Here is a 16418-nt window from a genome sequence, read left to right as displayed (position 1 = left end):
AGTGTATTTATTGCAGGAATGTAATGCCAAGTTGCCTTAAATTACCCCCCCCCCCCCATTTCTGCTTGTCAGATGCCATTTGGAACAGTTTCAAGCAAGCAGCTCCCCAAGCAATTAGATTGGTAGGCAGTGGGGCAATTTTGAGAGCGATGGCCCCACTACCCAAGATACTATAAATGATGGGTAACAAAACACCCGAAATTGCCCTTTGTATCATTTTAATATGCCCCCCTGTTCCCCGTGTATGGATCTGCTTCACTTACCTCTGAATCCAGAAATTAAATGACGGTCATCTGTACCTGAGCCATTAAATCACCTTCCTTGCAGCTTTCAGACAATCAGAGCGGAGCTGGGAGTGATGTCACCGAGATAAAGCATGATATCCCTGTAACTGACAGCCATTTGCATACATATCAAACCTGCACATTCTGAAACAACACTAATAAACTATAAACAGCAGCTTTAGAACCAGGGCCCCCATCAGATCTCCTGGGACCCCTGACTGCCCCCCTTGTCCCCATTTAATGATGGCCCTGCTTAGATCTCTGTCTGTAACTGAACTACAGCTCAGCTACTAGTTATAACAGGGACAGCTGGGTAGTTTAGCAATGGCTAGAGACATACAGAGATCTCTGAGGCAGTAATGGGGGCCCCCACTGAGGGGGTACAGGGGGTTCTGCATTTAGCGTAGGAAGTGTAACTTTAGTACCAAATGTCACATATAAAACAAAAAGTGTGATGTTGTGGATCATATTCCTGCACTAGCAGGGAGGATGCTGGTAGTTGTATGCTCCAGTATCTGAAATAATTTTTTTTCTATCATATTCTTGCATACCAGCTTAGTAATTACCACATTTGGCCCTGCCGTACCCCCCCCCTGTGCAGCGTTAGCAGCTGTCAGTGAGCTTTTGCGAGACACATAGGTACAGAGGTTTTTCTGCTCAAAGTTAAAGCTGCAGGGGTCTGTTCTGAAGCACTCACTGAAGCACTTAGCTACTCATGTCCAGAGAGAGTCGCTGACTAAAGGTGGCCATACACTATTACATAGTTACATAGTTAAATTGGGTTGAAAAAAGACAAAGTCTATCAAGTTCAACCCCCTCCAAATGAAAACCCAGCATCCATACACACACCCCTCCCTACTTTTAATTAAATTCTATATACCCATACCTATACTAACTATAGAGCTTAGTATCACAATAGCCTCTGATATTATGTCTGTCCAAAAAATCATCCAAGACATTCTTAAAGGCATTAGAGGTCGCCAAACGATATGCCGATCAATGTAGAAGAGACAGCGCACTCCTGGGTCTTTTCTCACAAACCGCTCAGCTCCAATATGCCCACTAACGGCTGGGTGATATCAGGTTAATCCGATTAGATTACAATGCTGTGAATGGGCACAGATGGGTCACAGGACCGCATCAACTAGCCGATGCGATTCTGGATCAAAGAAAAAAATCAAACTTGCTCGATCTGTATCTGCCCGATTTTTGGCCTGATATCAATTGGGGGGATCCGTTGGGAGTCCCCACACATGGGCAGATAAGATGCCGAATTGGTCTAAAGGACCTATATCAGAAGCTTTAATCTGGCCGTGTTTGGCCACCTTCACTCAGAGTTGGAGAGCTGAAAAGCAGGAAGTTGGGTTCTGTTCAACATCCAATCACTCCAGCCTTTATACATTACATTTTTGGCTAACTATATTGAAAACATTTTTTTATTTTGCACAGTCTATCTATTTACCAAATGTTTTAATTTTACACTGAACTGTTCCTTTAATATATATGCTCACAACATTACCCCCAAAGCTGTCTGAAGGAAAAGAAACAGACATTTGAACTGCAGATGCTTAAAAAAAAAAAAAGCTTAGGTGCTTTTGGTGATCCATGTGAAGCTGACTTCTGGTTCAGCACACAGAGGAATTCAAGCGGCCGTCACCTTTTCACATTCTGTTATGAAGCACTTTGGAAGTCAGATTGAAAATCAAGATTTAAAAAGAAAACCAAAGGGTAGAGTAAGCCTGACTTATATAGAAGTTTGGGGGGAATTAAGTGTTAAGCTAACTTGGTGTTACTGGTCCTTTAAAAAGGTTTAGGGGCAATGATCCTCTCCTTAAATAGAAGTCCCTCTCATGACCGTTATCCCATGTTCTATTACCTGACTGGGCGCTCCACATTTTCCATCAGCTCATAAAAAACCAAGGCAACAGTTTCTATACAATTTATTATTCCCAAGTTGTCCATTACATTATTGTCCATTAAGGGAGACTTTCAGTGCATGGCAGAAAAGCAAAGCTGTTTATGGTTAATGAATATAATATTATTATAGCTGTGTCAGTATGTCTTGCCTTTCATTTTTATCTTGCCATTGTTGCACTGTAATTGTGCGAGAGTGATGGTAAAAAAAGCCCCCAGCTCCAACAACAATCTTGTAGCTGCATTTGGGTGTGTAAATATTGAATACAGTCTAGCTGACATTAATTCACCATGATCCCCCCTCAGGGCTGCCATCAGGGGGGACAGCAGGAAAAGTTGTAGGGGGCCCAGAGGTTAAGGGGGGCCGGCCACACTTACTTGATTAGCCGCCCCCCCCCCCATTTTTCTGAGAGCTGCTGATTTTTTTTGTTTTTTTACTGTGTGGTGGGGGGCGAACCTGTGAGGTGGGGAGGGCGGACCTGCAGGTGGGGCTTGTGGTGGGCGCAGCCCAGGGGGCCCTGCGATTTCTGATGGCGGTCCTGTCCCCCCTCACCCCACAGAAATTCAGAGGCAGTGATCCCTTCAATCCCTACAAACATCCAGCAACACAATGAACTGGCCCAAAACCTGAGGTAGAGGTTGTAACCTGTACTAAACCTACAATACAAGTTGGCAAACCTGGGAATTTAGTGGCAAGTCCTGTCAAGAGTTCTCAGCCCGCCACTAGAACCCAGTACCACTTTCCCATGTTTGAATTTGCCGCTCGTGAATAGGTATGCTGCAGTGGAGCGGTCACATGGTTGGATCACATGACCGTGACGTCGTCAGGTCCTTTCCTAGGATCTGAACTAGCCGCTACCTAGCTACCAGTGACTGACTTCCGTAACTATGGCGGTAGGCGAACTTCACCACGTGACGTCTATAGACCCTTGAGCCGTGCGCACTTCAACAATTCTTCGCAGACGCCCACTGGTGACGCGATGTCTTCTGATTGGTGATTTCTGGTGTTGCTGCTACAATTCCTATTGGGTCTTGTTGGCGCGAAGGTGTGCGGCTCTGCGACACGGGGGAAGCGGGAAACAATAGCGGGAGGAACAGGCCCGGGCACTGTGGGGAGGAGTCAGAGGAAGAACCGGAGGAACGTGACTCTACTCGAGGGCTCAGAGAGCAGGTTGAGTCTCCAAAGTAATAAAGTCTCTGTCCCTGAGTTCGCTATGGCTGATAAAGAGGGTAAGTATGACCCGACCAGGGCACTGTAAGTGTGCAACGCGGGAAACTGCTGACCATTGAGACGTTTTCTGTACTTCACCATCTACCCGGGATAGTTGTGCCGGCAAATTAGCACCTGTCTTAAATGTTATTGTAACGTGAGTGTTTTCGTGTGCGCAGCTGCGTTTGATGATGCCGTGGAGGAACGAGTCATAAACGAAGAGTATAAGATATGGAAGAAAAACACCCCGTTCCTGTATGATCTGGTGATGACCCATGCCTTGGAATGGCCTAGTCTGACTGCTCAGTGGCTCCCAGATGTCACCAGGTGATCCACCTAGTTCTCTAAATTACTCTCTTACTATGTGAAGTATAGCCCAAACGTAGCTGACTTGCTGTATATGGAACGGGGCTCATTTAGGGTTTCCTGGCATGCTGTGCAGCAGTATTGTGATGTTTACATCTATTTCTAACTGCCCATAGTTATCTCTGAGTTGCCAACTGATAACCTGTGTAAGTGAGCTCAATCTGAAGAAGACCAGTTCCAATTGAGGATGCTGAAAAGTGTAGGCCAAGGTCTGTGTAGGTGTCTTTTTAAAATATTTTCTAGCACAGTGGGACAAAATGCAGCCACCAGCAGTTTTTAAAGGAATAGTTCAGTGTGAAAATAAAAACTGGGTGAGTAGATAGGCTATGCAAAATAATAAGTGTTTCTAATATAATTAAATTATATTTAAATATATATAAAAATTGTAATGTATAAAGGCTGGAGTGACTGGGTGTGTAACATAATAGCCAGAACACTACTTCCTGCTTTTCATTTCTCTTGATTTACACTGACTGGTTACCAGACAGTAACCAATCAGAGACTTGAGGGGGGGACACATGGATCATATCTGTTGCTTTTGAATCTGAGCTGAATGCTGAGGATCAATTGCAAACTCACTGAACAGATATGTCCCATGTGGCCCCCCTTCAAGTCGCTGACTAACTCTGAGTTAGAGAGCTGAAAAGTAGGAAGTTGTGTTCTAGCTATTATGTTACACATCCAGTCACTCCAGCCTTTATAGATTACATTTTTAGCTAAATAACTATATTAGAAACATTTTTTATTTTGCACAGTCTCTCTACTTTACCCAGTTTTTATTTTCACACTGAAATGTTCCTTTAAACCACTAATGTGTGTATCTGGATAGCAAGGTAACTGATGGGCTGAATTTTGGACACACCTCTGTATATCTGCAGTACCCAAACAGTGGTGCTATACGAAATGAGATTTGAAACAGACTTTTTGTTTTTTATCTGCTAAGGGTGCTTAACCAAATATTTTTGCTCGACAGGGGTACCTGTTGGGCAAATATATTAAGTTGCTTAGATTCGCTTCTTTCCTTATTTAAAAAAAACTATTTTCAGGTTGAAGATTACTGTAAAGTTTCAAAATGAGATTTGAAAGCACAGACTTTTTTGTTTTTTATTTGTAGGCTATTTATGAGCTAAGGGTGCTTAACCAAATTTTGTGATGGAAAACGTGAGACCCTGTTGCTCCTGTATTCCGAAAAAACGGTTCATTCCTCTAATCTTATATTTCTTTGTTTTGACAGACCCGATGGGAAAGATTTTAGCATCCACAGGCTGGTACTTGGGACACATACTTCTGATGAACAGAATCACCTAGTAATTGCTAGTGTGCAGCTTCCTAATGATGATGCTCAATTTGATGCTTCCCACTACGATAGTGAAAAAGGAGGTAAGGTTGGGTTAATGTAGAATTTCTTAAAATTGCCTTTCTTCTGAAGGCAACTGGTGTTTGCATTTAGAATAATAATAGAAAAATATGTGTGGATATATCTACATAGACAAACATACATAGTGTTTTCCTAAGGGTAATTTTACCGGGCGTACTGCCCAGCATTTTATTTTTGCATCCACTCAGTCCCTCAGCCACTTCACCTCACGCTATTGTAAAAAAAAGTTAACACAAGCTGGTAGAGCTGCATGGTGAATTTATATATTTTTTTCTTAAAGGGGTTACCTGTTGGGCAAAAATATTATCCCCATCAAAGGTGCAGGCTAATGGAGCCCACACTCCGTTTGGGGGTAATCGGATGGGAGCTCCCTGTTCGAGTGGCCATGCCGGTCAGTGCATATGCGCAAATGCATTTCTGACGTCATACTCAATATGAGTGTGCCAAAACATGGCTGCTCATAATGAGTGGCCTTGCAGTGGTGAGGGGCAATTAAAAAAAAAACGACTGTTACCCCCAACCTGAGTGTGGGCTTTATTAGCCCGCACCTTTGGTTGGGGATAATATTTTCAAGATTTAATTATATGCATATTTCCTATAGACATTAAAGTATTCCACTTGTTCTAAAGTTTTGTACATTTTATTGTAATTGTATACTATATTTACTCTTGAAACAGTGTAGCAGAAACTAGGTCTGGGCTGCTTCTACTATATTGTTTTAGTTGTCTGCCAGAAGTGCAGACAATATTGACAAGGCAGTCACTGCTTTTGTTTGATAGCAATTATGTTTACCAATGACTGAAAATATTTTTTGTATATTGTTGTCTAAGTTGCTTAGAATCTCTTCTTTACTTATTTAAAAAAACCTGTTTTCAGGTTGAAGATCACTGTAAAGTTTCATTCATCACCCTACCATGGGAACTAGGACGCAGTTGAGAAAAATGTATTTTTGGTTAATTATATCAAAGCAACTGAACTAGGTATAGGTATCTGGAAAATAATTTGAAAAATTAAACAATTTTAATTGGTTTTTAGACCCAAATAAAACACATTGTACATCAACACATTATTAAAACAACTAATCACTGTAGTCATAATATTAATATGCCAAGTTCATTAATTATAAATGTAATAAGCTGATGTGTATAACTCATTCTGGAGAAATTACAGTAGACTCGCCACATAAAACGTGTGAGGCAATTTTTGTCTAATGGGAAGTTAATTAATTAGTCCATATAAATATTATTACTGGTAATTGACCATATCTCCAACAGCTAATGCATCTATCTATAAAGAACAAACTATAAATCTGACGTAGAATTATTATTTTCCATCAAAGGGGGGGGGGGGCAGGGATGGCATACATGTCTTTCGTGTATTTATATTACAAATTTAGCATTTTAAATTAAGGGATTATATCAACCAAGCCTTGCTACAATAGGCTTTTGAGACACTGTTTAAAAACTACTGCTGACTTTGTAGAAAAATGTAGTTGATTAACTTGTTATACAACCGGGGCAAGAAGTAGAATATTAGATAATAATGTCCCTTTCACATTCACATTAAACTGACCATATTTTTCTAATGGGCCTCTTTGCTATTGTAAATCTGTAGTTGTTTTTTACCCAGGTTCCTGAAGTTATTTTGACAGGCAAAATCTGGGTATGTTTTATGTGGATTTAATCAATTATTTGTTCATTTATCCCAATAATCAGGAAGCAAATGTAATTTCTGTTCCGTTTAGAGTTTGGAGGCTTTGGCTCCGTGAGTGGGAAAATAGAAATCGAGATCAAAATAAATCACGAGGGGGAAGTGAACAGAGCTCGTTACATGCCACAGAATCCATGCATTATTGCCACCAAAACTCCATCCTGTGACGTTCTTGTGTTTGACTACACCAAACACCCATCTAAACCAGGCAAGTAATTGTAAACTAATTTTTATTTGCTTTAGATCACTAAAAATCAAAAACAGTTCTCACTGTATCTGTTTGTTTGTTCTTTAATCATTTTATTAGATGATCTGGTAACCCTGTCTTTGTCTTCTGTCAGATATCTAATCACTAATAGCAACTAGTGGCAAAATTACATTGGTCTTTTACTCTTTTCACCTTATATTGTTAATACAGTTTTGGCTCTCTAAGCAATGGTAGTAATTGTATAAAGGTTCCCATAAAAAGAAAATGAGTTGCATCCAGACTTTTTTAGGCAAAGACCATTTTGGAATGTAAATCTAGTCTGTGACTGATGGATCTGTATGGCATTCAAATGTGACTTTCTGGCTAAAATAATTGAGTTGGGTAGCAAAATCTGGCAAATGTCTGCTTTTACCTGGCCCAATGAGCTGGCTAGCTTAAATGAACAATGATTATAAGAACAAAATGGTTTATTTGCATTTAAAAACTGTCATATTTCAACTGTATTTGATTTTATTACAGTTTCTTTTTAACATGATAAAGCTAGTTTTTCTTATGGCAAAAGGGCAGTCACACACATTGTTTTGTTGTGGTAATAAAACATCAGAAAATGTTGTCCTAGTGCATTAGAACTAAGTAAGGCAATGAATTTTTCTGGTGTTTTGATGCCATGACAACTGCGAGGGGTAAAATGCCAATATTTCATTTTACCTATTTCCAGTTATAGGATTTTATCTCTATGTAAAGGCATGATGGTCTTTATATAAATCACAAAGAAACTCGGGAAAATTGAAGCGAAATGTATACCATCCCGCCGGGGAATCATATCATATTCTTCCCTGTGTGCACCACCCTAACTGTTTCAAGTTGGAAAGATAATGGCAACAGTTTCAATTCAATGGGTAACTCTCATGTCAGGACCATTGTTGTAAAGTGTTACTTTCAAGTGAACGTGAGGCTAGGGCCACACGGGCCGTAATCGGCTGCCTGATTTCCGCCCTACTAATAGCTGTAGCATCCTCCTTTTTTTTTTTTTCCCCCCCCCCCCCCCTGTATTTAGAAATATTAAATTGGACGCGGCACAAAGACTTCATGGATTTTAGCTCAAAATTCAGAGATTTGCAGTTCTTTGCTGGAATCCACCAAGTCTGTTTGCACAGTGTACGATTTAGTATTTCTGAATGCAGAAAAGAGGATACTACTGATAGCAAAAGGGAGGAAATCAGGCAGCTGATTTCAGCGAGCAGTTTTTGGGCCCTCCCATGTGGCCCTAGCCTTTAGGTTGGTGTCACGGGCTTCTCTGCCAGCTGAAAAATATCAGCAGTGAATATGTCCTGCGTGCCTTATCTCAAAATTATTCTACAATTGTGTGATTGTTTTCTTGAGTAAACAATCATTACATTACACGGGGTTGTGAAATCAGAGAACAGAGACCTTAGAGATTTCAGAATCCTCATTGTTTATGTAAGTCATGTCAAATGATTCCTTAGGCTAGTGACACAAACGGGGGGGGGATATGTCAGGCTGAAATTAGCCTGCTGAGATATGCAGCCTCTCGCGGGCAGTAGCCCCTGAATCATTTTGCATTCGGAATCATTATGTTTGCTCCGGCACAAATACATTGGGCTGATTTACGCTCAATAAAGGGGGTTGTTCACATTGCAAACACTTTTTTTTTTCTGTTCAGTTGTTTTCAGATTGTTTTATCCTTTGCATCTTATTTTTTACCTTTTTCCCAAAATTTAAGTTTAAAGTTGAATTTTCCTGTCTCTAGTGTCTGTCTGGCAGCTCAGTGATCCAGGAGCAGATTCTGAACTGTTATAATTTGCTACATTTAGTTGATACAATTAGTTGGTATATTTTTCAGCAGTATCTGGAATATTGGCAATTATTGTATCAATTCTAACAGCTGCCTTCAATGAAATTCAGGGATTCTGCTAAGCAAAAATAACAAATGAATTAAACCGTTAAAGAGTTGGCACCCCCCCCCCCCAGAGCTGCTTTAGAAGGTCAAAATGAAACTTTACACTTCAATAATAGAAAAACAGTCACAAATAGAAAGTAATTGGAAAAAGTATTTCTGGTGAACTATCTGAAACCAACTGAACTGTAAAAAGTGTTTGAAGGTGAGCAACCCCTTTAAGAAAGCTGATCAAGATTATGTATTGGTAGCAGTGATTTGTAAAGCCTTTTTAGTTTGTAAGACTATAAGGGCTTCTTGCTAAACAAAACCATGTGCTGAATTTTCAACCTAATCTTCAGTACATTTTCAGTTCACTGGGAACAACTGAGTTTATAGCTGTATGTAGTTAAAATTTTGGGTACGTATAGAAGACTCCTATCTACATAATTTATCTATGTTCTAACTGCTGCCTGTGTATTTGATAGATCCTTCTGGTGAATGTAATCCAGATCTCCGACTTCGAGGCCACCAAAAGGAGGGCTATGGTCTATCCTGGAATCCCAACCTAAGTGGCAACCTTCTTAGTGCTTCAGACGACCATGTGAGTACAAAATCACACTTTTATTTTCCCTTATTACTGAGCCATGCATGTGTATGCTTTTGATTATCCTCTTACTGTGTTTTACCCCCTTTTCTTTACAGACAATATGCCTGTGGGATATCAGTGCTGTACCTAAGGAGGGCAAAGTAGTGGATGCAAAAACCATTTTCACAGGGCACACTGCAGTGGTTGAGGACGTGTCTTGGCATTTATTACATGAATCTCTCTTTGGATCAGTTGCAGATGATCAGAAACTGATGATGTAAGGCTCTCCTAGTCTGAAGTATTCAGCCTCATTTACATAAGTATTTGTCAGGTTTTTTTATGGCATAAATGTATAGTTAAATTGAACTACTTGTTTAATGTTCACATGGACAACTATGGTTTAAAAAATATGAAAATGATTCCATTTGGCCTTAAATTTCTGCCAACTAACTATTGTGTATATAAATTTCAAGTGGTCTCTGATCTGATTGCTAAAAATGCATTTATCGTAAACTGGCTTTAAAGGGATTCTGTCATGACTTTTATGGTGTCGTTTTTATTTCTAAATTACAGTTTGCACTGCACCTAATTCACTCATATAGAATTGTATTCCTGAACAAATTTATTTTTTAGTTGTAATATTGGTATGTGGGCAGCCATCTCAGGCCATTTTGTATGATCCTGTGCTTTTAGAAAGAGCCAGCACTTTAGGATGGAACTGCTTTCAGCTAAGCTACTCTTTTTTTTTTTTTTTTTTTTTTTTTTTTTATAACTCACTGTAACTGAATGAGTTGAAGTGGGACTTGGATTTGCTGTTCTCATATCTACCAGGGAGCTGTTCTCATTGTTCTGTTGATAGGCTACTGGGCGGAAAGGAAAAGTGGTGATATTATTCCAACTTGCAGTAAAGAGTGGTGTTTATCAGGGCACAAGTCACATGACTGCGGGCAACTGGAAAACTGACATGTCTAGCCCCATATCCGATTTAAAAATTAAATCTTTAAAAGATGCGTAAGTCTGCTGGACCAGCACTATTGGCTGATGCATTTTGGAAAAAAACATGTTTTTTCCCATGACACAATCCCTTTAACTATGAATCTCTTATATTTTTTCTTAAACATCCATTCAAAAGCAAAAAATTCCTGAATAACCTTAATTTTATTTTATACCAACACTGCATCAGTGCCCTGATTCAGTGATAGTAATGGCACCGACCTGTCCTTGCACACACTAGGCAGGTTTTGGCCTGAAAATGCACACATCAATACTTGGTATGACATTAAACTAACTGAATAAAGGGAGTCAACAGAAAGATCCAAGTTTTAATTTCTAAAGATAAATAAGTTATGACATATTAAGGCTACATCACTTATGTGTAAGCATTTTGATCCTTCTCAAATTAAACTGACCTGTAATGGTGGTTTTCAGTTTCAAAATGCTGTAAAAGCATGGTCGGATGTGAATTGAAGGATACAATACTGGTTTCAGGCACTCTTCTGCTAACTGAATTATGCCAGTGAGGGGAAATGCTACAGTCCATCAAATTTAGCAACATCAACTTATTGTAAAGGTGTTTTGATATTGTGTTTCTGAAAATGGTGTCGGCTTTAACATTTCTTAATAGAAATAATAGATTTAAAGCCATTTGACTGATTTCACTTTCCCAATATATATATATATATATGGATAGCCTTTACCCTTCCTGCAAGGCTAAACTCCTTATGCAGTGTATCGCATGGACGTAAGGACTATCAAGGTCTTGCGGGAATGCATGGGCCAACACACTTTCTTTATTGAAATACACTTGCTTTTATTTTCCTACAGCTGCAGGAAAACAGACAGTAATGTTTACCTGTCAAAATTATCGGTATAAGGGTTTATTTGTTTTTCTTTCTAGGTTTTGTCTTGTTGTACCTGTAGTGCAGGTCTAAATCAATTTATCTTCTTTTAACTTTTACCTGTAATCATGCATTGATCATATTCTTCCCTATTTGATCTTTGCTGGTTCTCTAGGATATTCCTTATTACAATTTCAGAACTTTTGATGGACATTTGATGAATAATTTTAAGTAAATTGAAATTATGAAAAGGGACCTGTTACCTGGACTGTGCAACTTAGGCAGTGCAATTAATTTGTTATTCCACTTACAGTAGAGTTTAAATGTGGGTAATTATTTTGTGGCCTGATCACATAGTGAGCTTCATTGGTGTTGGTTAAAACTTATTAACTCTTCATAGAGATATTTTTAAGTCTGCTTTTAAACTCTTTAAGTGGTACAGATTGCAGAATATATGGTGGTTAACATTGGGAGTATGCTTTCATTCACCAATTGGGGATGTCATAATAAGTCATTGTATTGTTTGTTTCCATTCTTAAAACTGATCTGACAATCCTTATCTATGTTAACAGCTGGGACACCCGATCAAACAACACATCAAAGCCCAGCCACTCTGTAGATGCTCACACAGCTGAAGTGAACTGTCTATCATTTAACCCTTACAGTGAGTTCATATTGGCAACTGGGTCAGCTGACAAGGTAAATCTTAAATTCTACCACATGTTAACTGCTTTTTTTTGTGTATGGCTAGGGTCAGACGATTGTATATCTCTGACTGTTTCTCTGCAGGCCAAAAATCTGCTCCCCGACACTCCATCTCTGCCTGCACCCTGAAGCATAGTTTTCACTCAGGTGCAGGCAGGAGCAGATTACTGTGCCAAAACACGAAATTTTGCATTTCATGACAAAATCAGCCTTACGTTCAGAAAGACAACGGGAGCAGCAGGACCGCAGATTCTCTAGCCACACTTTATATAGTGATTATCTGTTTAGAACACAATGGTTTTTATTCTTACGCAGGAAGATAAACAAACAGGGATAAAATGCAATTTATGTCTCTCTAAACAACTGTAGAATGAAAACCTTTGTCATACAAAATAGGGTGTTTTTTGCAAAGAAATATTTATATAAATAATTTGTGGGTACCTGAATAGATACAGACTTTAAGGGGCAGATTTATTAAGGATTGAAGTGAAAATTAGAATTTTCAAAACTCTTAAATTAAATTGTGAATTAACCAAACTTTATTCGAGTTTTAATTTGAATTCCAATTTTGAGATTTATCATATTCTGGTCCTTTAAAAACTCAGGTGTAAGGTTTACCACCTTACACCTTACGAATTGCCGTATTAGTCAATGGGAGAGGTCAGGGATCAATTTGCTAATGTTTGCAGCATTCCTGATGTTTTTTGTTTTTTTATAATTCGATTTCGAGTTTGCGGGTCGATTTAGTTAGTCCGAGCTTGGAAAATTCAATTTTATTAATAAATTTCAATTGGTCAAATTTTGAGTTTATGGGAGTTTAAGAAAAAAAACTTGCATGAATTAATTTTTCAACCCTTGATAAATGTGGTGGTAGGGGGAGTCACCCAAAATAGCATGTAGCCTGCTATGCAGTTAAGCTTTACAAGCAAGGTTCAGCCAAAATACCTAGATAGGGCCCTGTCTGCATTTACATTTAATCCATATGCTATAGACTTGGATTCAAACATGACTGCTATTTTGGATAGGATAGCAACTAAATTGCTCAACTTCAAAATCTGGAGGCCAATGAAGAACAAGGCCCTGTTTAATGCTTATTAATTGTTTTATTTTAAAATGTTTAAAGTCACACTTTGTTTTCCTCCCCCCTCTCTCAGACTGTTGCATTATGGGACCTGCGCAATCTGAAGTTAAAGTTGCATTCATTTGAATCTCACAAAGATGAAATCTTCCAGGTAGTGGCTTGTTTTTTCCATGATATCCCATGAGAGCTTTTAGGGGAACAATGTGGTTTATTCTTGCTGCTGTAAGGGTGAATAAAGCATATATCAGAGATTTTAACCCCACTTCTTACTTGGTGACCAGTTATTGAATTATGCATAATACTGTAGTCTGAAACTGTCTTCTCATTAGTGTGTCAGAAAATCAGGTCACTATTTTGTCATAATGTGCATAAGTTGTGAGCCCGAAATGTAAAATAGAGATCTGTTCCCAATAACAGATTTTAATCTTTTTTACAGGTCCAGTGGTCTCCACATAATGAGACCATCCTGGCATCCAGTGGAACTGACCGTAGACTAAATGTCTGGGATTTAAGGTAAAGAGATCTGATTTGTTTTGGTAATATTGCTTTGAAACTGATGTGTGTGTATCTGTGTGACCTGAACAATAGTTGGACCACCAAAGAGAGGCTAAGCGTATGGTCAACTCATTACTTTATCATTTAAAACATATTTTCAGTTGGAATCATTTAAATATTTAGGATTCAGAAGTTACTAATAAAAATGTTGCATGGTTGACAGTCTAATACTGGGGAACCTAAGCAGGGCTTAACCCACTCACAAAAAACATATACTTAATATGCTATGCATTAAATTAGTAAAGTGTAATCTCAGAAGAGCCTACAGCTTCAACACAAAACTCATTTTTTTTTCATGAACAGTAAAATAGGAGAAGAGCAGTCTCCTGAAGATGCAGAAGATGGTCCCCCTGAACTTCTGGTAAGAACTAAAATGATATACAGTAGTTACATGAAAATTCAAGAATGCGGTTACATGATAATTCCATGATACACAAGTATGATAAGCCTGATTTTCCCTTACAGTTTATTCATGGTGGCCATACAGCCAAGATATCAGACTTCTCTTGGAATCCTAATGAACCATGGGTGATCTGTTCTGTATCTGAGGATAATATCATGCAGGTCTGGCAAATGGTGAGTAATAGCTAAAATATAGTGTAGTCCATTAATAGCATTCATCTTAACGTAACTGTAAACCCCAATCCACATATGTAATCAAATTCACAGTTTGCCCTGGTATAGCACCAATACGTTTGCTTTTAATCAGGTGACCAAGAAACTTTTCACTTTATATTACATTATTCTGCAAGCCTTTTTTTAGTTAGTTATTACATTGAAAATGATTGGAATTACTGTTGCTTTAGACTGTTGCTTTTAACACTGTCATTAATACGTTCTTTCTGTTAAGTAGTTTGGAATTACCACATCTAAATGAAAAATTAAAAACATAGTTCTTTCACCTCTTGGATATGTTTGCAAATCTAACTAGTTTGCATCATGATTATCAAGCTAAATTACCCAAAGCCTCATTCCATTTAGAGTTAACTTTTTTCATTGCTTCTATGCAAAGTAGTGGTAGGTCCCTATTTTTAAACAACCCTTTGACAAGATCAAAATAACACATTTAAGTAATATATTTGAATATTAACGCTAATAGAACAGAGTTAGAGCAGGAATAATTTTATTTTTGCCAGGTTTGAAGACATTTGTTTTCATGCATGTTGAGTGAAATGGAGTCCTTACATTTTTCCTCCCTCCCCCCAGGCGGAGAACATTTATAATGATGAAGATACAGAGGGTAGTGTTGATCCAGAGGGTCAAGGTTCCTAGACAAAGCTATACTGTTCTGTTTGTTTCTTGCAAAAACAGAGATTGTGTCTTCTGCATCCAGCACTTGGACATTGGCCATTCAATGCTGCAGAGAGCTACTTCTGGCTCCTCCTCTTCCCCCTGCCTCCTCTAATCTCGCTTTTACTGGTTTTGCTGAGGAATCCCATATATATATATATATATATATATATATATATATATATATATATATATATATATATATATATATATATATATATATATATATATATATATATATATATATATATATATATATATATATATATATATATATAATTTTTTTTTTTTTTTTTTTTAAATATAAAATTGTCATTTTAACCAAGTATCTGCTGCCAAGGCGTTTTTAGAAGCAAGGAGGGGGAGAGAGAGCCCATTGTCTGACCCACAGGCTGGATTCCCCCCAGTGCCTTCTACTGCATCTGACATCAAAGACTATTCAGGACCAACACTGCTGCGTTTAAACATTCCTCCCAATCCTATACTCCAACACATCATAAAGACTGACAATTAGCATATCTTGTCATTCTTTTAAATAGCCTTTTACTGTTTGAATTTGGAGTGTTCTCTATCTAATGTTCTGTATTTGCTGTGATCTTCAGTTTTTTTTTGTTTTTTTTTTATTCCTGAGACTCAGATTCTGCCATAACACTTTTGTTTTCCTATGAAAAATATTCACTCCGATGTTTATATGCAACTTCATTTTGGTGTAAAGTTCAACCTTTGATGGAGGAGTTAATAGTGGACTGAACCCTGAAATTCTGAATTTGAATCCCTATTTTGAATATATTAAAGGGGTTGTTCATCTTTAAATTAACTTTTAGAAAATAAGTAATAAAGACCAATTGAAAAGTTGCTTAGAATTGGCCATTCTATAAAATATTAAGAGTTAACTTAAAGGTGAACACCCCTTTAAGAATATGTCCTCTCCTATATGTGTCTTCATACTTGTGCTTGACATGTCTATAGGGGCAAGAGGTGTGCCCCTTTTAAGGGCTCAGATTGTCAATGCGCACAGCACCACACATGTAATAAAAATGTTTGTTTTTGTTTTTTGGTCTTTTTCCTTTCATACTAAGATCTTTCTACACCTAGGTTGTTCTTTCAGGAAAGATGAGCAGCCCATTCTAGTGTAGTCCTAAATGGCACTCTGGTTATTTGATGGAGTAGAAGAGCATCATGTTCAGAATAATAGGTACATTTCTATGGGCTGTATGCTGTTGTATACATTGAAAGCAACTTGTTTGATTTTAAGTTTTAAGAAACATGATTTTAAGTTTTAAGAAACATGCCAAAATTTGTCAGCCTAATCAAATGTAAAATGTTTCCAGGGCTGATTCGGAGCCCTGCATTTGCAAGAAAGTATGCAGAAATACAGCAGAGAACAACTTGA

The 16418-nt window shown here is 38.1% G+C and overlaps 1 protein-coding gene across 2 annotated transcripts; it reads left to right on the top strand.

Annotated features, from left to right (window-relative positions):
- Positions 1–3112: 3112 nt before the first annotated feature.
- Positions 3113–16074, top strand: rbbp4.S (retinoblastoma binding protein 4 S homeolog). Of its 2 annotated transcripts, NM_001091716.1 has the most exon segments (13): positions 3240–3428; positions 3588–3735; positions 5009–5154; positions 6897–7070; positions 9456–9571; positions 9673–9833; positions 11967–12093; positions 13254–13331; positions 13617–13693; positions 14039–14096; positions 14201–14311; positions 14942–15183; positions 15312–16074. In NM_001091716.1, coding segments are annotated over 12 exon segments (1278 nt in total). In that variant the 5' UTR covers positions 3240–3412; the 3' UTR covers positions 15008–15183; positions 15312–16074.
- Positions 16075–16418: the final 344 nt, after the last annotated feature.

This window comes from Xenopus laevis, chromosome 2S (genome assembly GCF_017654675.1).
Source record: "Xenopus laevis strain J_2021 chromosome 2S, Xenopus_laevis_v10.1, whole genome shotgun sequence".
In the NCBI taxonomy this organism is placed as follows: Eukaryota; Metazoa; Chordata; class Amphibia; order Anura; family Pipidae; genus Xenopus; species Xenopus laevis.
The sequence above is the reverse complement of the archived record's forward strand: the minus strand, read 5'-3'. Positions and strand labels throughout refer to the sequence as shown.